The sequence below is a fragment of the Siphateles boraxobius genome, unplaced genomic scaffold (assembly GCF_051911475.1).
Source record: "Siphateles boraxobius isolate OS27281-9 unplaced genomic scaffold, OSU_SipBor_1 6, whole genome shotgun sequence".
NCBI lineage: Eukaryota > Metazoa > Chordata > Actinopteri > Cypriniformes > Leuciscidae > Siphateles > Siphateles boraxobius.
This window is the reverse complement of record NW_027509186.1, coordinates 17,597,501-17,623,998: the sequence shown is the minus strand read 5'-3', so window position 1 is coordinate 17,623,998 and position 26,498 is coordinate 17,597,501. Positions and strand designations below refer to the sequence as shown.

Sequence of the window (26,498 nt, the reverse complement as noted above, 5' to 3'; positions counted from 1 at the left end):
TTATTCGCTCAAATTCGACATGGTTGAATATTTAAGCTGTGAATATTTCAATTCAAAACATTTCAAACACATTTTCATTATTCAAATTTCAATAATCCATATTCACCTTTCATATTTAATTTCCAAAATATTAAACTGTTTAAAAATACAACCTATAATATTCAACAGGTAATGTATGGTCCATTTTATTTCGCTTTACAAATTCGCTTCCACAAATTCAGTGGTTCAAATTCGACAGTAAATTCAACATTGACATCCAGGAACTGCAGGAAAAGCAGTAGATTACCGATCATAATCTCCATCTGCTGTTAGTCGATCTCACCAGCAGGAGGTGCAAAGCGTGTGTTGTTGACGAAGACCGAACAACAATTAGAGCAAGCCATTCATTCATAAAAACACATTTATAGAAATGTAAGTGTATTTGTGATTATTATGAGGGCTGTTTTATGTTTAATTCATTGTCTTCGTGGTCCCTGTGTAACCTAAATGCATCTTTCTCTACCGTGAACGAGATTATAATGTTATTCCCCCGATGCTGATGTACAGATCAAATAGGCCTAACTTACATTTGAGGTAGACTTATTTCTCTATGTTGTTTAGTTGCCTTAACTTTATATCGCGTCGATGTGCTGCAGGTTTCCCTTAATACTCCAGGATTGCTGGGCATATAAAATGCGTAACGTAGCTTAACTAATACAGTGATATAAAAGACCAAACTCGCACCTTGTTGAGAAGGTTGTAGGCTACTATATGGATATAGGCAAGTAGATGGACTCAGAATATGAACTTAATGCGCAAAGTTTCACACTACGCGTTTCCCAGTGATATACTGGCATAAAGTTGGCTTGACATTGGACATTCGCAAATTTAGGGGCCATCTCTAAAGTTACATATACATTGGTACACACGTTTCTAACTTCAATGGCATTGGGAGATAATGACTTACAGAAAAGTGGTAGGTGTCAGGCATGATGCACACCTTTTATATTTTTGATATGTAGCTATTCAAATGAATTGAAGTTTGCTATTGAAGTTAGAAACGTGTGTAATGTCTTATGTACCTTTAGAGACGGTCCCTACGCGCGAATGTCCAATGTCAAGCCAACTTTATGCGAGGATATCCATAGGCGTAATTTGCGCCTGGGACATGTCCCCACCAATTTTTGCCAAGGCCGATATTGTCCCCACCACTTTTGAAACCACTTCTCGCAGCACAGATGTACATACAAATAGCCTAAATAAAAACATCCCCAGTTAACTAGCAGAGCATTCGTTTCATTCGTTTGTTAAATAAGAGGCGATCTAACGCTGAAATGTGTTGTTTATGAAATCAAGTGCTCGTTGCCACTGCGATCAGTGGCGCCGCGGATACAGTCTCTTGTGGCTTGCGCACAGTCGGTTGCTGAGACTCTCTTCTCTATTCGTTCCGGTGAAATCATAGCCTAGAAATCTAGACCCACCCTAGGGGCAGGAAAATTATTTTGCAGAAAGGGTGGTCTAGCAACACTCCATAGACTTTTGAGCTGGAAAAACTAAACTCCGGGCAGGCCAATCACATCGTGTATAGAGTTGGTGGGCGGGCTTAACATAATGACGGCAGAGTTGTGACGGTTACGCGCATAGTTCCGCGTGATTTCCCTGCTACTTGAAAACAAAGAAGATGCTGCTGGCGAACAGCGGTCTTTCGACTCGGCTTTGGCCGCGACTCTGGATGACTTGTAGATAAGAGAACGTCACTTAAGTCATTCTTAAAAAAGGAAGATGTGTTCGGAGTTTTGACGACCGGATACGGCAAAAGTTTAATAAATCAACTAGCTCCGCTGGTGGAAAAACGCATGGGACTCCCGTTCGTTGCTCTGGTTGGTTGTAGCGCTGTCCTATTGCGTGCAGAGGGAATTTGAAAGACAACTGTTTATCCCGCCGAGGTATGCCAATTGTGAGTTCCCAGACCTAACATCATAATAGGTCTGGCTTGCCAGGCTAGTGAAATCACAAAACAAACTGCACACAAACGTGTCCCTGCTTGATATACAACTACTGATAAATATATTCGGTTTTGATGAGGAAAAAAAACTATACGATTGCGGATTAGAACCAAGAACCTCTGACACGCATGGGAAAAGTTCTGCCACTTAGTACGGTACATGCATAAATCAAAATTCTCGGCACTAACAACATATTAGATCTCATGAAACACGACAGATGAAACCCAATGTGGCGTACTATTTAAATCGATTGCTGGACATCGTAATGTTATTGTACATAGCCTACGTCTGATTTATGATTTAACATTGTATTAGCAACAGATACACACACACACACACACACACACAAACACCTGTCGCACCCACTATGCATACACTGAGTAACTTATATCACAGGGAAACGCTGCGTGAAACTTTGCGCTTTAAGTTCATATTCTGAGTCCATCTGCTTGCCTCTAGCAATATAGTAGCCTGCAGCCTTCTCAATAAGTTGCGAGTTTTTTATATCACTGTATTAGTCCATTAAGCTACGTTAAGCACTTTATATTCCAGCAATCCTGAAGTATTGAGGGAAACCCTTGTACTGAAGCACATCGCCGCGATATAAAGTTAACAAATACACTTATATTTCTATAAATTAGTTTTTTTTATCATAGACAGTAAAAGAAATGGACACAGCGACCCCCTTGGTTTATGAATGAATGGCTTGCTCTAACTGTTGTTCGGTCTTCGTCAACAACACACGCTTTGCACCCCCTGCTGGTGAGATCGACTAACAGCAGATGGAGATTAAGATCGGTAATCTACTGCTTTTCCTGCAGTTCCTGGATGTCAATGTTGAATTTACTGTCGAATCTGAACCACTGAATTTGTAAAGCGAAATAAAATGGACCGAAAATTGCCTGTTGAATATTACAGGTTGTATTTTTAAAAAGTTTGAATATTTTGGAAGTGAAATATGAAAGGTGAATATGGATTATTGATTTTTTAATAATGAAAATGTGTTTTGAAATGTTTTGAATTGAAATATTCACAGCTTAAATATTCAACCATGTCAAATTTGAGCGAATAAAAATGCAAGTCCTAAAAATACAATGCATTAAAATGCAAGCATGGTTAATGCAATGCATATTTTTTCAAGTAGTGCAATTCAAAAACATTTGGCATTATTTTACTTCCATACTAGTAGTCCTTAAAAACTAATTTCTTTCAAAGAAAATAATTCCCTTTTCTTGTAGATGTTGTTTATGCTAAAACAGCAACATTACACACTAACTAAAGTTAGAAAAGTGAAATCGTAATCAACCACCCCTTCAAAATATGGAGGGTTTGTTTGGCTATTGCATGTTTCATTATCTGGTGAATAACAATGCTCAGAATTAAGATGTTATCATAATAATCATAATAATCTAAGCAGAACTTTGCTCACTGGTTGCTCATTTACAGCGTATACAGACACACACGCATGAGTCTCACACTCAGTGTGCTGAGTAGCTATCTTAAGAGAAGAACAGTATTTCCATGAAAACAGATCTCACACACCGGCAAAGGTAAACAGTGCATGCAACAAAAGTAAAATTAAGTGCTCGTTTTATAATAACCTACAGATTCGGAATATGGACACTCTGAAGAGGTGGATGAGGGACTGGAAGTATCCCACTTCTCTGTTATGCATCTATGGGTTCTTCAGCACAGTAAAGCCTTTAGAACCATTTCTCATTCCATTCCTAACTGGACCAGACAAGAACCTAACCATTGAGCAGGTACAAAAACCAAAGTTTAATTATTAACTTAATGTTTTTGGATTTCAAAATCTAACTGCATGACTCATGTCGTTAAAGGGATAGTGCACTGCAAAAATTCAAATTCTGTCATAATTTATTCACTCTCGTCGTTCCAAACCTGTAGGCAGTAGGACTTTCTTGCCTCTGCGCAACACAAATGAGGATATTTTAAAAATGTCTAATAAGGGTTTTTTGTCCATACAATGAAAGTCAATGGATGTTTTGAATTCCACTGATTTTAATTGTAAGGACAAAAATAGTTAAAAAAACATTAAAAATATCTTCTTTCATGTTCCACAGAAGAAGGAGAGTCACAGATTTAGAATGAGGAAATGACAGAAATTTTATTTTTGGGTTAAACTTGGATTACAGAGAAAGCATAACCTTTTATTGTCAATTATTGTGATTCTGATATAGTTACTGTTAGATTTGTACGATAAAAAGTATATACTGTTATAAAATGTGCAGTGGATAGAAATAATATTTAAAATGAGATTTTTTTTTTTACCAATATATTGTACATTTTATTATTAATTATTTATATAATATTATTTATATTTTTCTTGTTCTTTAGTAAATATATTAATTAATTATAGGATACATGCATTTGTTTGCATGAATCAATTATTGTGATTCTGATATAGTTACCGAGATAGATTTGTGCAATAAAATTCTAAATTCTGTATACTGCTGTAAAATAGTGGATAGAAATAATATTCTAGTTGACATGACATTTCAAATAGTAACAGAATTGTGAGTGATATATTTATTTATTTTAAAATTATAATTATTTTATTATATTGTATATATCATTATTTGTATAATAATATTATTTCTATATTATTTCCATTATATTTTGTCTTGTATTATATTTATAGTAATTAATTATAGGCTACAAGTGTTTTTTGTTGTTGTTGCAGGAATCAATTTGATTACTGATTAAGATTTGTGCAATAAATCTTGTTTCCTCCTCAAGGTAACCAATCAGATATTCCCAGTGTGGACGTACTCTTACCTGACAGTGCTGATTCCTGTCTTCCTCCTCACTGATTGGCTACGCTACAAACCTGTGGTTGTCTTCCAGTGTTTAGTCCTGTTTGCCACAACGGCAATGATACTGTGGTGTAAGGGTGTACGAGAGATGCAGGCTGTGCAGTTTACATATGGAGTGGTGACGTCGTGTGACGTTGCTTACTTCACGTACATCTACAGCATGGTGGAGTTGAAGCACTACCTGAAAGCCACCTCATACTGCCGGACCGCACAGCTGCTGGGCTACACCGTGGGTTCAGTATTAGGCCAGGTCCTAGTCTCTTTTGAACTGATGTCCTACAGCTACATTCTAGTGTTTACACTTGTTCTCACCGCCGTTGCGTTGATCACCTCCATACTTCTCCCAATGCCTAAGACAAGCATGTTCTTCCACCAAAGGAGCAGAGTTAGAGAGACTGATGGTGAAGGGCATGTTGAGACAGTTAAACATCTAGATCTTCAGAGCAATGACCAAAAAGATGCCGTAGAGGTGGATGGGTCCAAACCGAAGCAGGAAATACTGGAAGGTTTCAATGATTGTGATAGTGGTGTCAAAAGTTCCAAGACAGGTAGGACTACTAAAATCTGCCATATTGGTAATATCACATGGCTAATAATATGTCACTGGGGTAGAAGCTAATAGAGTGCTGTCAGTCATCAAACCCAGTAATAAGATGCATTTTTGCACTTTCGGATCCGTTGTTTCAAAGTCAATGGGTTTTTTGGTTAAATGCCTGAAATAAGGTCTGTGGTGAACACAAGTGCAAGATATTTTCATGTTTTATCCTGCGACATAAAAATACATCAGTAATAGCCCACTGCTTATTTTATTAGGCTTTTATGTGTCTTACTTAAAAAGGCAGTTGCTAACAAGTGGCTAAATGGGACTACAGAGTTTTCAGAGGTTAAACATCACACTGAACGTGACAACGCATCCACTCAGTATAGTCTGCTGTTACTTGCACTCTTGCAAACAATTCTAACTCAAACTTTCCACTTGTAGATTTCAAATAAAGATATGAAGAGTTTTCAGAAGCTTATTGTAGCCATGTGACTGGTATAGTTCCTTAAAAAGTTGCTGCCTTAAATTAAGTACTATCAACTTGGATGTTTAAGTCATTTCAACTTAAATTGCATTAAACTGACTTAAAAAAGTACACTGTTAAAGTAGTGTAAAAACATATGTTGTTATAACTTTTTGATCATATAATTTTTTAGTGTAACTTTAGTTGTTTAATTCCGACAATTGAATTCAGGGTTCAAAATTCATTAAAGTTGTGAAGATTATCATTATTATACTATAGATTATTAAAATCTAACTTTCTGTGGTAGTTGTATATTTCTTAATTAGCAACTTGTTTAAGTTTCGTAAACTTTAAAAAAACTAAAACAAACAAAAAAACCTGCAGTTCCTAAATTCATGCTATTACTGTACTGTACTTTTTTAAAACTAAAAATAAGAAAGGAGATTTCCAGTGTACTTTTTATGTACTTCTCTGAAATATATTTAAAATTACACAACTATATACTGACAGAAATATCTAAGTATATTCGCCATACATTGTACTCAATCGTTTTATAGATGCAGTACAAAACTACTAAACTAGTAGTTTATTGTGAGTATACTTCAAAGTGTACTTTCATAAACTAAAAATTGTGCCACAAGTATATAACAACTAAACTATCAGTAGAGAACAAACGTAAAAAGGTTGTTGTAAAGCAGTATTCAAAGTTTACTACTGTTACACTTAAAGTATACTTTAAAACTATACTTATACACTACAAAGTGGGCCAATTTTGTCCCAGGTAGTATTGAAACAGTACACTTACAAGTATACTACTTATTATATAAAACATACTTAAAATATACTTGAACTTTACTTATGTAGACTTAATAAAATCAACTTGAACTTGAAGTATACTTATTTTTTTGTAACACAAAGTCTGTCTGCCGAAACATGCATGGATGAATCCTTCACAATAAGATCATTAATATGCATTTAGAAAATAGAAATGGCGAATTTTTATTTCATGCTGATTTTAAGAACTACAAACTGCACATCTCTATAAAAGACAATAAACTGTCTTGCATTGGAAGCTGATTCCATAAAATGACTAAACTAAACAAACACATATTAAAGAGTTAAATGAGTCCACATGATCTTAGTGGAGTTCTGAATGTCCTGATAATATCCCAGGTGGCTGTGGTGATGTTCTGCTTCGGTTGTGGAGGGATTTCCTGCTGTGTTTCTCCTCCCGTACCCTGATTATCTGGTCAGCGTGGTGGGCACTGTCTACCTGCGGTTACAACCAGACGGTGAACTACGTCCAGTCACTGTGGGAGCATGTGGAGCCGTCTAGTAACTTCACGGTCTACAATGGAGGAGTGGAGGCCCTCTCAAACCTTTTTGGTGAGTACAAGGGACACTTAGGCCTATACTTGTTATGAACTTAGATAAAGTTGAACTTTACTGTGATTTATTTTTCTTCCCTATTGTGACGTATATCTGTGTGAAACTGCTTCTCAAACAAGAAAAAATGTAGGGGAGTGAGCGCCCGCCCACTTTTTTAGTTTCGCTGGTTCTGGAAGTATTTTTTCCATTCAATTCTAAAAAAGGGATTTCCAAGCCAACCAGCTATGAGGTGAATCATAACACTACAAACTTTGATTTGAAGGAAAAAGTATTTGAAAATTGGACAAAAATACAAAGGTGCAAGACTGTGTACTTAAAAGCTTTAGTGAGGGAAAGAACTACAATCCCATGAAGCTTTGAGAACTGCACAATCAAATTAAAAATGATGGAGAAACATAAAATTACGCATTTATAAATGTTGATTATAGCTATATAGGCTAGCCTATATATAAAAAAATATATTATTACGTTTATTGCAAAATATGCATATTGAAACTTTTATATTCTAAGAGTGTAGGGGATCTACTACGTCATTCGCAGTGTTCATGGTAGTAGCCGGGGCTAAAGAGCTCTTTGGTATGTTTTTCTTGTTTTGACTCCCTGATTGGTGTAATTGTCTGTACAGCATCATGGGTAATGTAGTTTTTTTTTTTTTTTTTTACCACGAATTCTGTTAAACACATTTAATTTAAAACTAAGTTGAAATAATGCGGGCTGACGGCTTGCAACTGACTGTTGCACTTGCAGTCTATTGCTGATCTCATCTGAGTGACTGGTTGTCCCGCCAGTAAACACGTCATCAGTTAAGAGAAGAGTTGCAAGTGGAGTTTTTATGAAAATTCTAAAGTCAAAATTTTCTTAATTTTAACCCTCTGATTCTCTTCGCGTGTCGGTCAAAAAAATGACCACATTTTATTTCTTTTTTTCCATGTATTATTTTTTACTTTTTGAGCATAGACCTGAAAATTAAAAGTCCAACTTAAACTGTCGTAAATCGTGAATGCTTTAGAGCACAGACTTTGATCTCTTTTCAAAGATGAGACTTGGCAGATTATTGCTGAAGTGAAGAAAGTTTTAAAAAGTGAACGTCAAAAAAGTTACAGAATTTTACGTTTATTGTTCTGATAAATGTATATATGTGAAATATATATTTTCAAAAACATGTTTTACTCTAAAACTGTGAGAAAACCAAAGCCAAAAATCTAAACAAGTTGTGTTCAAAATTTGTACCTGATATCTTAAAAACTTAGCTTTCAGAAAGATTTTATTTAATTGCAGTACCAAAAGTGTTCACTAGGTGAAACTCGTCTCACATCAATTTCATATGCGGTCATTTTTGAACGCTACTATTTTTTCAGGACATTTTAACCTGTTCGAATCATGTCCATGATTTTTTTTGTCTGTGTTCACACAGCAAGTGCCAAAACCTTTACCAACATTCGTACCATTCCGATGAAAAAATAAATAAATATATATATTTAAAAAAACAAAACTTGTGCGGTCACATTTTCGGCAAAATAACATATGCTGTAAAGCACCGCTCACAGTTCAAAACGAGCTGTTTTCTGTTGGTCAGCGCGACAAATTCACCTGACTAACTTGAACACGACCAAAATCTGCAAAACTCCCGATCGCGTGGCAAGGTGCTTTACTGTCCATCATCACTGTCTGCACCACAGGGGCCGCGGCGGCGTACGGGATCGGGTTTTCATCTGCAGACTGGTCTCGCTGGGGTGAGATGGCTCTGGGAGCGCTCTCTGCTCTGGAGGCCGGTGCTCTCTTCGCTATGGTCTTCAGCGCCAACATCTGGGTCTGCTACTGTGGCTACATTATCTTTAAGAGCCTGTACATGCTGCTCATCACCATTGCCATGTAAGTCCTGTGCAAAATATGTGACTTCTTATAAGCACCTGCTCACATACCCAGCTCAGATGATGTTTATTTCTTAGTAAGTTAAATGTTATCATGAACCAAATTTTGCTGAATATAATCTATTCCTGCTTCAAACTTGAAGCATAATTATATGATAAACGTTCAGAAATGAGTACATTATCTTATCTGACCACTTGCCGTTTCACCTTAATTGGAGCAATGGTAAAGATTTTGAACCTGTAATGCTGATAGTCAAATTTCGTATCCATTTATTTTAGTTGAAACATGATGATGTAAGGCATTATATACCTTATATACAGTAGGCTAGATGCCATAAAAAGTACATATTTCAAAGGTTAAGAGGGCAGAAAAATGCCTGTTAATGGTGGAATCGGATGTGTTTAAAATATTCATTTCAAATAATTATAGAGATCTTGCACTCATAAAGGGCAATGTATAGACATTTAAAATAGGGTCTTAACTTTCAAGAATTTCCCAGGTCTGAAAATTACAATAAAAAAATTCCCTAATATTTAATAGTTTTCATTGACCAACTCAAAAACTCAGAATGTTACTCATCACAGGGTTCCCTAATTAATATATATTATTTTCCCAGTCTCTCATTACAGGATGTATACAGATTGCACTCGCACAACACAACTTCACCCAAGGACAGATTAGATATTTGAATGAAATATTGCACTAAATTTTACAGGCCCAGAAACAGCAAGAAGAAAAGAGAACACATTTACACTAAAATCCACTCTTCATTAAGCCAGTGAATGCACAATCATTTCCATGTCCTCTGTCTCATAGGTTCCAGATAGCAGCGGGGTTGAACATGGAGCGTTACGCCCTTGTGTTCGGAGCCAACACCTTCTGTGCTCTGGTCCTCCAGACAATCATCACCTCTGTGGTGGTGGATAGCAGTGGGCTTGGTCTGGATATTGTCACACAGGTGAGGTTACACTGTTCATGTAAATCAAAATAATTTTATAGGGTAAACAACAGCATGACACAGATGCTACATTTCTATTGTGTACAAAACACTAGGGCTTTTCACACTGCACTTAACCCCTGGTAAAGGAACGTTCCACATTTGTAATTCAGAAGCGGGATTAGCACTGCTTTTTACCCAGGATTGTGAAACCCTCAGCACTGCTTGAAATGATGTGGAGTGTGAAAGGTTGCGATGTTACGAGCCACTCACACGCGAAACGGAGGTCAGTGCTGCGAAAAAAAAAAAAAAGCGTCAAGTAAAGTTGAAGGGGTCCGTTTACGCGACACCATTTTCAACTAAAAACGGAAAACTTTTTATACGTTTTAGCCATTCATTTACACGACAACTTTGTGCAAGTTTTTAAAAACGATACCGTTATTGCCTCCGTGTAATCACAAAAACGTGAATTTGTGGAAACGATGTCATGCACATGTGTATTATGTGTTCAGTCTATAGGTGCTTATGTTCCTTTAAAAAGTGGCATCGCCACCTACTGGCCTGGCAGCAGAATACAGTGTTTTTAGTCATTTTCGTGGATCCGTGTGAGCAAGATTTTTTTTTTTTTTACAACATTGTCGTCTGTATGTGAAAAATGCAAAAGAAAAACATTTCTGTTTTCAGTAAATCGTTCTCGTGTCAACGTACCCTAATTTAAACAACCAATCACCCGCTTCATGTGCTTTGGACAGTCACGAAAACAGCCGATAGGAAAAGCATCAAACTCTGTCAAATGGAGTATAGACGATACGGTTTCATTCTTGACCTCGAAAAGTCCATTCAGAAAGAAAGAGTACAGTCGGCAATGTGTAACATGGGGATGCGCAATGCTAGAGTATTTATGTACATAAAGTAACAATTACATAAACGGGATGCGTGCGGCATTCATCCAATCAATGACCCTAACACCGCAGATATGCAAATAAGAACATTAACCCAGGGTTTATGAATGCACAGTGTGATAGGAATGCCCAGAATTAATTGGTAACCCCGGTATAATGAATGTGAAAAACTAAAACGTGATTGCATTCAAACTGTTGTTGTGTTACTTATCTTACAGTTTACCATCTACGGGGGATATTTTTCTGTTATTGCAATCGTTTTCTTCTTGAGGGGTTTGTATATTACAGTGTGCCGAAAACATGAGATGGAAACACCGAGAGAGAATCCAGAAGAAACTTTTAAGGCAGAAGATGATGCTCAAATCATCATTGGAACGAAATTCTGAACACAAGAAACAGGAAGTACAAGAGATTTCACCCTTGATAAATTATGAACAAACAAGGAAAGCATAAAAATATACTTTTTTTTTTTTTAGGTAAAATTCACTTTAATATATATTGTATATATATTTATTTATATATATATACACACATTAATTTAGATTTCTGTAACATAAGTGGTCTTGATTCAGAGTCTCATGAGTTCAGGAGGTCTCATTACTCCTCATAATGGAAAAAACAATCTTTTTTGCCTCAGAAACTCCAAAAGCACAAAAAGGCGATGTCAAAAAGGGATTCCACATTCTTGCTTAATGTTATTCACAGCACGGCGGACGTCAACGCCGTATATGCAGCATATGTGTGTGTACATGTGTGTGCGTTAAAGATACAAATACTGATATGCACAAAGATCTAAAATTTAGCAATTTCAATGAAAGAATTATGTACAGAATTGCAGCATTAACATGAACAGGAGGTTTGCAATAACTTAGTTATCCGCCACGTTGTGCAGATGATTTCCAGGCCAGTTAACAGGAATGACAAAAGGAGCACAGTAAAAAAAAGCTCCTTTTCTCCAGACAACCCTGCACATTGTTTTGTTATCTGTTGCTATGGATGTTGCCATAGACAGGATCATGTATTTATTGTTGTTGTTTTTCAAACTTAAAATTCAATAAAAAATTCTTTAAGAAATTGATGTTTTTTAAAGCTACTTGCAGAACAAAACAGTGCAAGAGGTGCGAACGAGTCGCAGGTCGCCCGCTGGAGGACAAAAGAGTGCTATAAGAAGGGGTTTGTGGACGAGCCTCCTGCAGGAAACTGTGCTGCTGGCGCCCCTGCCTGGAAGACAAAAGATCAACAAAAACCCTGCACATTTAACTTCAAAATTACCTTTTTTTGGGTAAAAGAATACAGAATAGATAAAAATAAGAGACTTAAAATAAACTTTGGAATAAAGTGTAGACTTTAAATTATTAATTACAATGTATAACAATTGAACAATAACATTTTGTAAATAATACAGAATAAATAAAAATAATAAGACAAATTAACATTTGAAATAAAGTGTAGGCATAAATTATTAATTTCAATGTATAACTATTAATTAATTATAAATGTATAACAATTATAAATTAATAAAATGTAACTTCAAAATTGTGTTTTTTTGTAAAATGAATAAATAAAGACTCAAATAAACATTAGGAATTCAATTTAGATTTAAAAGATTATATAAAATAAGCAAATAAATACATGAGTCAAATTAACATTGATTAAATGTAAGCTTAAAATATATAATTATCAATTATAATTCATTATTATTAATTAAAATACTCACATGAACATTTGTGATAAAAATGTAAACTTTATAAAAGATTATATAATATAAATAAGCAAAAAAAGAAAGAAAAATAAGAGACAAAAATTAACATTTGGAATGAAATGTAGATTTAAAATGTATAATTATAATATATAAATTATTGATTACAACTTATAATTAGGAATAAATTCTAAATAAACGATTTAGCTTAAAAATGTACATTTTAAATGTAAAATTTGTAAAAATTAATACTCAAATTAACATTTGGAACAAAATGTAGACTTCATAAAAAATATAATTATAATTCATTATTGACAGAAAACAAACAAACATTGCAAACTTGCAAAAATGAGTTCTTTAACTCACCAGGAAGGGATTGTTGGTTACTCCAGGTGCCTGTCCAAATGGAGCGACCTTACCCTGACCAAACGCAGCAAAACCTCCTAACAAAACAAATGTGAAAATCTTTATAGCTGAAGTACAGCTGAAACATTCTACAAAAAGCTGCATGATGGTGGACTGAATTGTATGGCATTAATATAACAGCATTCAAATCTTTTCTCAGCCCCTACCGTTGGGATGTTGGGGATACGCGTGCGGCTGGGCGAACGGCTGTCCAGGAAACGCTTGCTGGAAGTTTCCACTGAAGCTGGTGGGAAGGTTGTATGCAGCAGCGTTTCCAAAACCAGTGGGCATGCTCATGGACGGTGGACCGAAAGAGGCTACGGGACACAAAGAGTCTCAGTTTGACTTACATACACACACACATACACACACACACACACGTGACTTTCAATGCAGTTTCCTTTTTAGCCAATCTAATATGAGTGAGATGCACTGACATCATGCTCAACTTCACTGGAAAAAAGCTTTAAATAACAGCTAAACTATATGAATTAACCTAATATTTATACTAGTGGATTAGAGATGGAATTGCAATGGAAAAAAACATACAAACTAAATTAAGAAATGGAGCTTAATGTTTTTTTCCAACTCTCCACTGAAATGTTTAAGAGGCAGAGCAAGTTGCTACATTTTAATTTTAAATTTAGAAGACCAATCTCAAGTGCCATGCACTGATGTATCATTCAAAATAAGAACAGTAAATAGGGTCATGTTGACTATTTTTGTCCTGAGTACAGAAATCTGTGGCGCTAAATCGGTAGAGCAGATGACAAAACATGACTAAAGCACTACAGCAGAAGAAGAAACAATACACAGCCCTCAGAGAAGAACAACCAACAGTTTATACTATATAAACACACACAATTGAAATCGATCAAAAGTGACACTGAAGACTGGACGCTGTGAAACATGACAGCCACCAATTAAGTTATTTTTGATTTTGATTTTTGAAGTCAAGTACAAAAGTTAGTTCTTAGAAAAGCTCTGGTATCGTTTGTTTTCAGATGCCACTTGGTTTGATATTTTGTATCTAATGAAATATTAATAAAAATCATTTTTAATTGCCTACTGAACGTATATGCATTTGGTTAATTTTCTGTGACAGCTAAAGACATGGGATATCAATGCAAATGAAAATAATAGAACATTATCTGGGGTTCATCCACCTCACAAGCACACCTTTCTTTAATGGGGTCAGAAGGTCAGGATGACCACAAAATTGTGGTCAGTGATGTTTATATTATCCTGCTAGTCTATGTCAAGGCTAAGCCCCAGAAAAGGAAGAGAAATAAGGGAGAAAATGAGAGAAAGAGAGAGATGGACATACCAAAGTGAGCCGCAGGGTAAGCCTGACCCTGCAGGGGTCCTATCATGTCTGAACAGCATGTCAAGAACACAGCCAAACAAAACCATCAGTCGCAGCGCACTTGCTTTTTGTTTTCTCATTTTTGGCCTATATATATATATATATATATATATATATATATATATATATAAAACTCTCCTCCTTATTCACATTTAAATAAAGCCGCCTTTCCTTTCTGCCTTTTTCCTTTCTCTCTCTGGAACACGAACACACACACACACTCAACATTTATCCGCCGCAGGGATATAGAAATCTCTGCAGCTCTTCTGCGGTGCCTTTGTATCTCGCGTGTGATCTCAAGCTGTTAGCTCCTAGCATGGAGACTGGGCGTATCTGACCCACTTAAAAATCTTCACAAAGCCCTCTGGTGTGTTGAATAAATAATGAGACACAAAACAAGAGCTGCTTCTCGTGTCTTAAACTCTTCCGAAACCGAGGACAAAGCCTGCTGTGAATTCAGAGAAGATTTTCTGCGAATAAACGCCGGGGTTTGACCGATCGACTTATTTAAACTCTAAGATTTAGCAGGTACATGTAAGCTATGCCTATACCTGCTGTGGCCACGCCCACTCCTGGTGCTGCTCTCCCATTGGTCTGAAATGGGTTAGTGGCCTGCGGAGCCCCGGGAGCGACGAATGGATTTGTTGAAGGCCCTGTTAGAAAACGCAGTCGAGATGTAGGAGATGCGATGAAGGCGGCAGAATGGAAATCTCCAATAGATCCGAAAGACGTTTACCTGAAAAACCCTGAAGCATGCTGGGTAAACCCTGTTGTGCTTGAGCCGGAGCAACAGCTGTAGAGGGTCCAAACATAGACCTGAATGAGAGAAAGAGTGTTCAACACGACCGAGAAAAAGACGATAAGAGGAAAAGAGACGTCTCTTTATAGTCTCACCCTTGCGTTGTGGTGACAGTGTTGTAGCCGCTCACATTTGGCGCCGAGGTGCAAAAGACCGTGTCCAGTTCAGCTAGAGCAGCGTAGCGGTCGCCGCCAAACAGAGCTGCCTGCGGAGGGGGCGGACCCACACCTGCCGATGGAGGGGCCGAGCTTGTACCTGTGGAGGGAGACGGAAAGAGTTTTTTTTTAAACCCCAGCACACATTACTGCACAGGACTCTAATACATTATCTGGAAAGTTGTGCATTTCAAATATTAAGAAAAATGAGTCATGCTCAAAAAAATGTCATATCAAGCCTAGATGGAGATGAGCTGTAAAGAGTGTGTGAAAATGCACCTTGTTCAGGTTTGGTGCCGAATACGTTGTCAAGGTTGGCCAGGGCTGCGTATCGGTCCGCAGCGACACTGAATGCTTCCACAGAGTTACTCTGGGTGGAGCTAAACGAGGCAAAATCAGCACTGCACGATTTGGGGAAGTTATCGAAGTTGGCAAAGTTGGGATTAGCTGGTCCTGATGAGCTACCTGAGGAAGGAAAAGAAAAGATGAGCAACAGAGGGAGTGAAAAGGTTAAAGAGCAATGTTTCCTCTAAGTTTTGTTGTTTTGGAGCAACAGCACAGCAGAAAGTCCATTTCACATGTTGTGTTTTGGGCAGACCCTGTTTTTTTCACAGAACCATAAACTCAGCTAGAAACACGGAAACCCAAATTATTTAATAATTATTTACACAATAATCATTTAAGTATGAATAATAATAATAATAATAATAATAATATATAAATATAGCTGCAAGCAGCAATTATCGGGGCCAAGCACAAAGAACACAAATCATGCCACCATGGCTGGGAGTGTCAGACCAACTACAACAATGAGCAATTAAAAACATTTTAAGACGATTTTAGGCAAAATGCCAGAAAAATCATAAATAGTCACTAGTTGATTTAATGGTTTATTACTTTCAACCAATAGATGACACTGTGACGAATTTGATGTGGTGTGGTCCGAGTAAGGTGATAGACACATTTTTGGTGTTAACATGCCAAAGCATTGCAGAGATACAGCCTCAGAGTAATTTTGGCTTCATGCCTCAACTTTGTTGCTGCAGTACACAAAACCTATAACTTTTTGTCAGCACAGTCTGAAGATAATATGACTAGAATTTGGTAAAAATCAGACACGGTCTAGGAGGAGTTGGAAAAAGTAGGTTTTGAAAGAAAATCTAAATGGCAGACAGGAATGTCGGCCAACTATGGCAAAATTGGTATCTTTGTTCGCTGCATGACCCAAGGAATCTATATCTAAGACCAGTTTCATTATAATAGGCAAATTTATTCAGGTATTAGCATTTTTGGATATTTCGTTATAATTTTTGACCACAAGGAGGCGCTGCCACAAAACTTTGAATACTGTCAGGGAATGTTGCCAAAGACACACAGAGTTTCGCAACGATATGCTAATGCGTTCATAAAATATAGCATTTTACGACAAAATACAAAATGGCTAATATGGAATACTCGAAATGCTGCACCGAATCTAAAGACACCAGTTTTGTGACTTTTGGACAAACTGTTCAGAAGTTATCATAGACAGTAAAAGAAATGGACACAGCGACCCCATTGATTTCAACGGAGAAGACTGAAGCCTGATTATTGCACTTCCTGTCTGATGGCTGAGCGACTGCGCAGGCTCAAACGGAGCGTGACGACAATCTGACAGTTGTACATCTTCTAGTAGCTGTGCCAAGACAAATCTGAATCACCTAATTCCTCAAAAACGTTGTTGAAATATTTTGTCCTGTTGCTTTTGGACTCTCTATCTATGGGCTTCTCCCTTGACTTTATGCCTCTATGTCCCCCGATTGCCTCATAGACAGTAAAAGATTGCCTGCGAGCTTCTCCTCCTGTCTATACGGTAATTTCTCTATTGTGCGACAGAAAGTCGCGTGGTTATGACGCAATCGTTAGCCTGTTTTTAACAAAAACGGCTTCTACGGGCCATAATGTAAGATACAAAGTAACGGAGGCTCTTATACATTGTCGTGTTTCTTTAGAAATAAATAATGGACAAATTAAGTCTTTGGACACCTCAGATGTAAAGTTATTCGCTGTCTAAGTGACGCCAAAATGAATGGGAGCCAATGGAATGCTAACAGCGGGTGAAGTTCTGCTACAATGGCGGCTCCCGCGAGGCTTCAACTTCCGGCTGATGGATTACTCCCTTGGGAAGTTATAAGTAAAAAGATACATTTTGTATACCTCCTGACCACTAGGTGGCACTGTGGTAAAATGGTGCAGGTGGCCTCAGGTCATGGTTGCCATAACATACATCAAGTTTGGTCCGAACTTGCTAAAGCACCTATTCTTAACCATAGGGCCCACGCTTGGGCCGCGAGCGCCACCTGGAGGGCCGCAAAAAACTTTACGTTTTTCACCTGTGGGCCGCGAGGGCCGCGGGACCAAACTAGTTATCAATTGAAGACACCAGAATGACCACTGTTATCCATGAGACAGTTACGGCAGCTTCACAACGCAAGCGTCAGCGGCACGTGAGCAGCGCGTATTTTTTTCTTGCACGTTAATCAATGAGTGCATTCACACTGCGAGCAGGAGCAGCGCGTGAGCGTCAAGCAGGAGCGTCGCGTGAGCAGCAGTGAAGCGGGGGATTCGGTGCAGAGTCTATTTTTGCTGTGCTGCTCACGCTCCATTAAAGTGAAAGCACACTTTTGATGGACAAAATAAATTTTATTTCACACAAAAAGTGCCCAAAATGCACTGAATAAGCATGTCTAGTGAGTTTTAACAAGAACTAGAGTAGGCAAAAAAGGCAAGGAATATAGAAAATTCAGTTTGGGTGAAAGTATGGTGTATTATAAAAAACCTAAAGTAAAATAGCCAGAAAATATTATATAAAAACTTTCTTTTAGTTTATGAAATACACAGACAGCTACATAGGCTAGCACAACCCAAATCAAACCCGAGTGTGCGGTTTTGTGTGTGTGTGTGTGTGTGCTTTATCTGCGGAGTTTGCATTCTTGTAAACCTATTGAAAATATGCTATGACTGAAACGACAAGATTGGAGCTGTTTTCTTGGTTGTTTTGTTGTTTACTGACATTTATATGGTTTACCAACTTCTAAAATCAAATGTATAGTTGTCTTTGTAAATAATTGTTCGCTTATATGTAGCTTTGGAGCCGCTACTGTGACACTGTAGGCTACAAACGCTTCCAGTGTGAATACTCTCGCGTGTCTGAGGCTGCAGTGACGATGTAGTTACGCTGACGCACTGCTCAAGCGCCGCTCACGCTTGCGGTGTGAAACAGCCGTTACAATGCACCATCCCACCACTAGTGGCAGTAATGCCAACACTGGAGGCTACTCTGAGAGTGAGCCTTTCCCCCATTCCACCCAGGCTGGATCTGATAATGATCTGATAATATCTGTAAAGCAGGCCCAAGTGTCTCATTAAGAGGGGAACATAAATAGGGAGTTGTAGCTTGTTCAAATTGGACTGTTGTGATTGTTATTGTTCATTTATAACAGATATGAAGAGCAACTTTAGGTTCTACCATGCAAAAATGTAGACTGCTGAAACAATTATCAAATTATTTTGCAGATTATAAAGCTATATTTTTTCATTTGCACTTTATTTAAATTTTAATTTACAACTTATTTATTTTGAAAAATATTATTATGAATTTGTTTATTTTAGCAACACATTTTATTGTTTTTATTTTTATTTATATACATTTTCACAGGCAGTGACATTCACAGGCAGTGATTCAAGTGATTCAGCAAATTCTCTTTTGTCTTGTCGCGCATGAATGGTTCAAAAGCATTCGCACGAATAAGAGCGGGATCATGTAACACTAGTCAAAGGATGACAAAAATAACAGATGCTGCTTTAATTGCGTTAATAGCCCTATTTGTTTATTTCATATAAAATCGCAGCATTTTGCGTCATATAATCGCATTGGCTTGACATCGCGATTGCGATACGATTAATCGTGCAGCACTAGTTAGGCTAATATGCCTGACTTGAGCCTTTAAATTTGTTCTTGATGCAGATTGATTTGTTCCATGAATTGTTGTGTGTTTTGCATCTTGTTGTAGCCTATGTGCAGGTTTACATACACAATAACCTGTTAAACTGCAAGTGGATTTCATTTAGTTATTGAATACAAATCAAACCAATGGTGAGATCAATAAACCAATACAGTGCTGATATTTGAATGGGCCCTGGGCCACTTTGTACTGTAAAATTTGGGCCCCGACATCAAAAAGGTTAAGAACCCCTGTGCTAAAGCATTGCGGAAATATAGCCTCACGTTCATTTTGGCGTTCTCTTTGTTGAAATCGTTTGCCCGTTATTCGATCTGTTCCAAGTTTCATGAATATCGAAGTAACGGCCTAGGGGGAGTTCGAAAAAGTGATGAAAAAATAATTTTGTTTCTAGCCCTAACGGCTCAAAAGTTATTAGCATAAATGTGAGAGCAAATTTGCCATGCTGACAGTTCAGACTGTCCTCTATCCAGGGTTCGTACAGACTCTGTCAAATGAAATTCCAGGACTTTCAAGGACTTTTCAAGCACTACTTTTTGGGATTTCAAGGACTTCAATCGGCACTTATCAAACAATATCCTTATTATTATTTTTATTTATTTCATTTTATTTTTTTACTCAAATTAAATATATATGGTAACTGATGTCCCAGCTAACAGACTTTTGTTATAAGAACGTTCTCCAAATATTCAGTGTTGGTTCTGGGAACGTGATAAATTTCCAGTTTTCTTGACGTTAGAGGAACGTGTTTTAAAAGCTGTAATGTTCCTCAAACGTTCTTTCAACTTCATTTTGATTTAAAATTCAACATTATAGGAACGTTGATTTCTAACATTCCAAGAACATAAAAATATCCAGTTTCTTTAATGTTACTAGAATGTTATTTTGAGGTTAGTGTGATGTTCCTGAAACATTCTTTCAATCATCTTTCGAAAGAGTAATAAGAACACAAACTACAGCTTTATCCAGACACAGCCTTAGATAAACTGAAGATAAAAGACATTAACTATCAAGATCTCATTAAACAACTCCACAAACAGCATCAACAGCCTCACGTATTCCTAACCAGACTGACTTTATTTCTGGCACACATCTAGAGAAGTTCTTATTGAGAATTGACAGATTTAGATGTTGATGTCTTATTAAAAATGTTTCGTTTGAGGTCACCATCATGGAGATCAGTGTTTGCTTTAGTTGGGCTCTTGACCCTTGACTTTCATTGGGTTTGTGCTTTATCAGCAATTGCAGGTGTTCATGGAGAGCATTGCTGCATTGATAAAGCGGATCAACATGTCTGTTATAATGACAGACAAAAGACTGCGTTTCCTGTAATTTATGACATAACGAATTGAAACACTATTGAAAAATATGATTTGTAACATTATTGCTTCAGTTGCTGAATGTTGAGTTCTGTGAAATTAAACATAAAACATTGAATTTGCTGTAGTTCTGTTGCTTTGAGTCATTTATACACTCACAGACATCAACATTCGGTATATGAAACACAAGAATGGTAACGGTCTTCATGGCAGCATACATAACACATTCATGGCTCCCAGCATGCATTGTGGCATGAATAAATTATGCATTTGAATTATAATTTTTGATAGTCACCGTCGTTGAGGTTTGTATGACAAGAACTGATGTCTAAGGATGTCATTTTTAACTTTTGAATAGTTTTGGACAATCTCACACAAATTTCTTCAGCTACAAATGATTTTTATGACATTAGTGAGTTCATTACATTCGTCTTGAACTACTTTTAAGTTCCAAAAGTAAATCACTCATTATAAATTACAGTGAGTGCAATTAATTAACTGCAGTCCTTTGTCTGTTAAAGCAGACAAGTTGATCTGCTTTATCAATGCAGAAATGCTCTCCATGAACACCTGCAATTGCTGATAAAGCTCAAATGGACCGCAGCAGATTTAGTGTGAAACAATTGTATCTTTTCAACAACAACAACAAAAAATTCACAATATTTTGAATTAGGGATGCACCGATACCACTTTTTGCAGAACGAGATACCGATACCGTAACCGATCCCTGAATTTTCACTGCATTTGTAATTTTTAAATGTTTTAGTAGATAAACTAAAAGAATATAAATCATATTAGGTGGCTTAATTCTAATTGGCTTGTTTATCAAATATATATTTATTTCAATTATTTTCATGCTTAATTAAGCCTGCTAAAATGCATTGTATGAGCTTCTGTTACTGTACATTCTATTGCTCTATCATATTTTATCTTTCATTGAATAGCACAGCACATATTTAGACTAGAGCAGCTCCAGAAGGGTCAGTGCTGAGGATTGGGTCAGTGGTACAAATGTTTAGACACCAGTGAAATATCAATTATTTAATCCAATTTTGATACTACAACAAAAACTGCCAGCCTAATTAATGTGAATTTAAAACATTATTAAAAGGTAAGCAGTCAGCAACAAAATAAGAATGAATAATCAACTTACAAATAAATACAATAGAACAAAAAAAGGCTACAAATGAAATAAACAGTGTTTTTAGAGTTTTTCGGGTAGATCTAACAGATATTTGAATAAAGTAATCAAATGTGAAAAAATTGCATATTCATTACTGGATAAATTAAATATAGATGGATCTTTTTATAAAGTTGAAAAGGGTAGCCTATTTAGTAAAGAGCAGTGAGTAATGTATTGTCCATTGTTTGATTAACATTAAAACAGCAGTGGGTTTGTTAAACTGCTCTTTTAAGACCGAACGCACGGACCCCATTTGAACATGGCTACGATCACTTGAGATATAACTGACTTTGTTTACTAGGATCCTCGCCAAGATGGGCGTTTTTACATAATTTTGTGTGAATTCGTCCGTACAAACGCAAGACGTGAAAGACAATTTAATTCGGTATTACGGACACTGTGCTAAAATTAGTTTCATCATCTGAAGTTTCGTAGTCGGACATGTATGGCGTTATTTTTTAGTCAAAAGTTATGAGCGTGTAAGACATGTTCACGAGCACATTATGTTATTTCACACGCGCAAAAATGAACCTTCAGCTGGCATGATAAAAGTACTCGCGCACAAATTCAACAACCGAGAGGTGTACAGGTAGCTGCGAGCGAGCGCCTGGCATACTCTCATAGGTTAACTCTGCTTGTACAGTGGAATCCTGCTCGCGCGCAGCGGGCTTCTGCTCGCGGAGTGCTGTTTTGCTCGTGAAGTGGATTTCTGTTCGCTCAGCTGATTTCTGCTCCCTCGAGTCTACATGACTTTTGACAATTTGGGGGCGGAAACCAAGGAAGGCACTGACCCTCTTATGATTGGTCACTTTCATCGTAATCACAACCACAGGGACATCCTTGTACCTTGATTGACAGCTCTCATTACAGGAAGCACGGAGTCAAAGTATCTGACGGAGTTTTTATTTATTTATTTATTTTATTGAAATATCAAGATTTACAGACAAACATGGCTGCATAACTTCCTTTTCTTTAGAATAGGATACAAGGAAAATATAGTCAGAGGGAGCAGCTCTTAATACAACAAGAATATAAATGTAGTCTTAGTACAAAAATAAGGATATTTGTAAGGAATATAAACATTTAAATAATAAACGGTAAGGAATTATAATATAACATAACATGACATAAGGGGAGAATTTAGTCTTTGTTCATCCATTTATCTCAGTTGGGAAGGGTATCATATTTTTTGTGCTTTAGGACCTTTCAAAGTTTTTTAAGGATTTTATATACAGTTTAAATTCATTTAAAAAAAAAAAAAAAACTCCGTCAGATACTTTGACTCCGTGCTTCCTGTAATGAGAGCTGTCAATCAAGGTACAAGGATGTCCCTGTGGTTGTGATTACGATGAATGTGACCAATCATAAGAGGGTCAGTGCCTTCCTTGGTTTCCGCCCCCAAATTGTCAAAAGTCATGTAGACTCGAGGGAGCAGAAATCAGCTGAGCGAACAGAAATCCACTTCACGAGCAAAACAGCACTCCGGGAGCAGAAGCCCGCTGCGCGCGAGCAGGATTCCACTGTACAAGCAGAGTTAACCTATGAGAGTATGCCAGGCGCTCGCTCGCAGCTACCTGTACACCTCTCGGTTGTTGAATTTGTGCGCGAGTACTTATATCATGCCAGCTGAAGGTTCATTTTTGCGCGTGTGAAATAACATAATGTGCTCGTGAGCATGTCTTACACGCTCGTAACTTTTGACTAAAAAATAACGCCATAGACATGTTGTCGGCGAGTCGCGCTATCAACAGCTAATCGTCACGTGCGCACTGTTGACATTGACAGCAGCGCGGATTGATAGAAACGGAAGGAAAATAGTGCCGCATTAAAACTGAGATATGAATTTTGCCCGGCGTGTTTTTTTTGTGTTAAATTAATCAAGCTTTGAAACGCAAATCTTTTTTTCACGTAAAAACGCACAGTTTTGTGGCACCGGAAAGTAGCCGGGATTACTTCATTCAAAAACTTCCAGCGGTCAGAACTCGGACCAGGGGGGTGACAACAGAGTGGGTCAGTGTATATACACTATAGTGCTGGTAAGGATTGCATACAACTTCATGTCTTAAATGGGCGAAAACAGCAGTGGGTTTGTTAAACTGCTCTTTTAAGACCGAACGCACGGACCCCATTTGAACATGGCTACGTTCACTTGAGATATAACTGACTTTGTTTACTAGGATCCTCGCCAAGATGGGCGTTTTTACATAATTTTGTGTGAATTCGTCCGTACAAACGCAAGACGTGAAAGACAATTTAATTCGGTATTCTCGTGCAGAGACGCTGGTTTGCGTCGCGCGCTGATGTTTGCGTTCATGGAACTTCTTGACTGCAAACGTCCAGTAATAATGTAGGGAATCACTCGTTATACATACATCAGGTAACAGGTCATGTTTTACTTTACTTGCATATACGATTTAGTTTTCATCCAAATAACACGTGCTGAGTGAACGATTACAATCAAGAGCATTCAACAGAACTCTCTCGTCAGTTAACGTTAATAATAAGCTACATGCCTCGTTTTATTTTCTTGATCATTTGCCTTCCGACTGAACTACAAACCTTCCACTGATGTCTGTTTAAAGGGATGCGCTCGATCAGCTCGCGCGTCTGTGCCGCTGCGCGCTCAATCCACAGCGGGGTTTTCTCTGATCAGCTCGCGCACCACAGCTGTGTGTTACTATACACACACTGCCTGGGGGGGCTATCGGTTGTTGGTATCCGAGCATTTTTACGAATACATGAGCTCGGTATCGGTGCATCCCTTTAATAATTCAAGCATAATTCAAGTACCTCTTCAAAAATATGGCTGTTTTCAAGGGTTTTCAAGGACTTAAATTTAAAAAAGTTGCAAACTGAAATTTCAAAAATTACAAGCTGTTCCAAAATTTGCTCTAAAAAAATATTCTATTGAATTAACATATTTTTTATATTTTTCATATTATATAATTCAGTTTATTTGTGATGCAGCCTGGAATTAAACCACACAGTGTTCCTTCGTTGGCCCTTTTTTCTCCATTCTGACACCTGATGGAGTTTGGGTTCCTTGCCACGGTCAAATTCCTTGCATTTTCCTGTTATCACTGTAAAGCTGCTTTCAAACAATCTGTATTGTATAAAGCACAATAAAAAATAAAGGTGACTTAATTAGATTTTTTTACTAAATTTATATTACATTTTAAAAATATAAATATTATGTTTATTTTAATATTAAAATTATAACAATATATAAAGACTTGACTTTTGTCAAGACTCAACTGTTTTGTTCACAGTAAGAGAGTATGAGCTGAATGTGACCCAAAACGTTCAATCAGCTCAGATTCAAGACATTTTCGTGGTCAGCTTTATATCCATGTTATTCCGTCTACTCAGGAACAACAGAAGCACACAGCTTAGAAGGAACATTGACAAAGAGGAGAATTCCTTAGGAGCCACTGCATGATATTGTGTCAGGAAAACCACTTCAAACTGCAAATTAACAGAGTGTGTGCACAAGACACACACACACACACACAAGCTGTGACTTACTGTGCATGGCCAGTGGAGGCAGCGATGAGGTAAACTCGCCCACACTGCCACTAAATGGGAGACTGTTGTACACTGACGTACGCACAGGAAATGATTGAATGAAAGCACAGGTATGAAAAGCAGGAAAGAAAAAGTAAAATAAATTATTTAAAGTTTGGGGTCAATTTTAAAATATTGAAAGAAGAATAATGCTCACACGGGCTGCATTTATTTGATCAAATACAGTAATATAAAATTTGTTACAATTTAAAATAACTTTTGTATTCTAAAATATTTTGTCATTTATTCGGTGATGGCAGAGCTAAATTTACTCCAGTCTTCAGTATCACATGATCCATCAGAAATCAGTATCACATGATACATCAGAAATCAGTATCACATGATACATCAGAAATCAGTATCACATGATACATCAGAAATCATTCTAATATGCTGATTTGATGCCTAAAAACAGTTAATTATTATTATAAATTCTGAAAAAAATTGAGCTGCTTAATATTTTTTGTGGAAACCGTGATACATTTTTATAATTATTTGATGAATAGAAAATTCTAAAGAACAGCATTTAACTTGAAAAAGAAATCTTTTGTGACATTATAAATGTCTTGACTGTCATATATTTTGATCAATTTAATGCATTCCTGCTGAACAAAACAGAAGAAAAAATAAGCCAAGCTGAAAGTGAGAAACTGAAATGACAAATTAATATAAATATATATTTTTTTTATTAGAGAGAATTAAATGTATAATTAAAACAACACTGATAAAAAGAAGGAATGGTTGAGAAGCGACAATGTAAACAATGAGCAATGAAAAAAAAAAAAGACAAACAGAACGACTTTCAAAATCACATTTCTAAGTTAACAGCACAACTTGGACAAGGAGACATTTCTTAAAGGGAGGCTTTTGGGTGAATAGAGGTTCATATGCCCGGCTGTGAGCTTGTGTTATACCTGGTTGTGTGGGCTGAAATGAGTCCTGTGGAGCTGATGGAAACGCTGCTGTGGTTGGAGCAGCAGAACATTTGAACGCATCAAAATTGGCAAAGTCTGCATTAGCATTCTGCGCTGTTGGGGTCCACCACAAACAAACACACAAACAGAAAATGGGATGAGGAATA

At 37.1% G+C, this 26,498-nt stretch overlaps 2 protein-coding genes across 6 annotated transcripts in view; one reads left to right on the top strand and one right to left on the bottom strand.

The window, feature by feature from the left end:
• The first annotated feature begins 3,483 nt into the window (after positions 1-3,483).
• On the top strand, positions 3,484-11,386 carry slc19a3a (solute carrier family 19 member 3a). Its single transcript, XM_077207970.1, has 6 exons — positions 3,484-3,748; positions 4,746-5,370; positions 7,000-7,212; positions 8,895-9,087; positions 9,904-10,045; positions 11,145-11,386. Exons 1-6 carry the CDS (start codon positions 3,602-3,604, stop codon positions 11,310-11,312), a joined length of 1,488 nt encoding a protein of 495 aa, XP_077064085.1. The 5' UTR covers positions 3,484-3,601; the 3' UTR covers positions 11,313-11,386.
• A 566-nt stretch (positions 11,387-11,952) lies between these two features.
• agfg1a (ArfGAP with FG repeats 1a) overlaps positions 11,953-26,498 on the bottom strand; it is a 45,449-nt gene continuing 30,903 nt past the window's right edge. Inside the window, exons 6-15 of one of the 5 annotated variants that reach the window (XM_077207964.1) lie at positions 26,332-26,445; positions 25,379-25,450; positions 15,630-15,815; positions 15,291-15,450; positions 15,133-15,212; positions 14,948-15,049; positions 14,358-14,405; positions 13,198-13,347; positions 12,992-13,068; positions 11,953-12,147 (exon numbers count right to left, since the gene is read on the bottom strand). In XM_077207964.1, coding sequence (XP_077064079.1) covers positions 12,088-12,147; positions 12,992-13,068; positions 13,198-13,347; positions 14,358-14,405; positions 14,948-15,049; positions 15,133-15,212; positions 15,291-15,450; positions 15,630-15,815; positions 25,379-25,450; positions 26,332-26,445 — 1,049 coding nt within the window. In that variant the 3' untranslated portion in view covers positions 11,953-12,087. The remainder of the gene's footprint in view (positions 12,148-12,991; positions 13,069-13,197; positions 13,348-14,357; positions 14,406-14,947; positions 15,050-15,132; positions 15,213-15,290; positions 15,451-15,629; positions 15,816-25,378; positions 25,451-26,331; positions 26,446-26,498) is intronic. The other 4 variants (XM_077207965.1, XM_077207966.1, XM_077207969.1 and 1 more) reach the window with 4 other exon arrangements.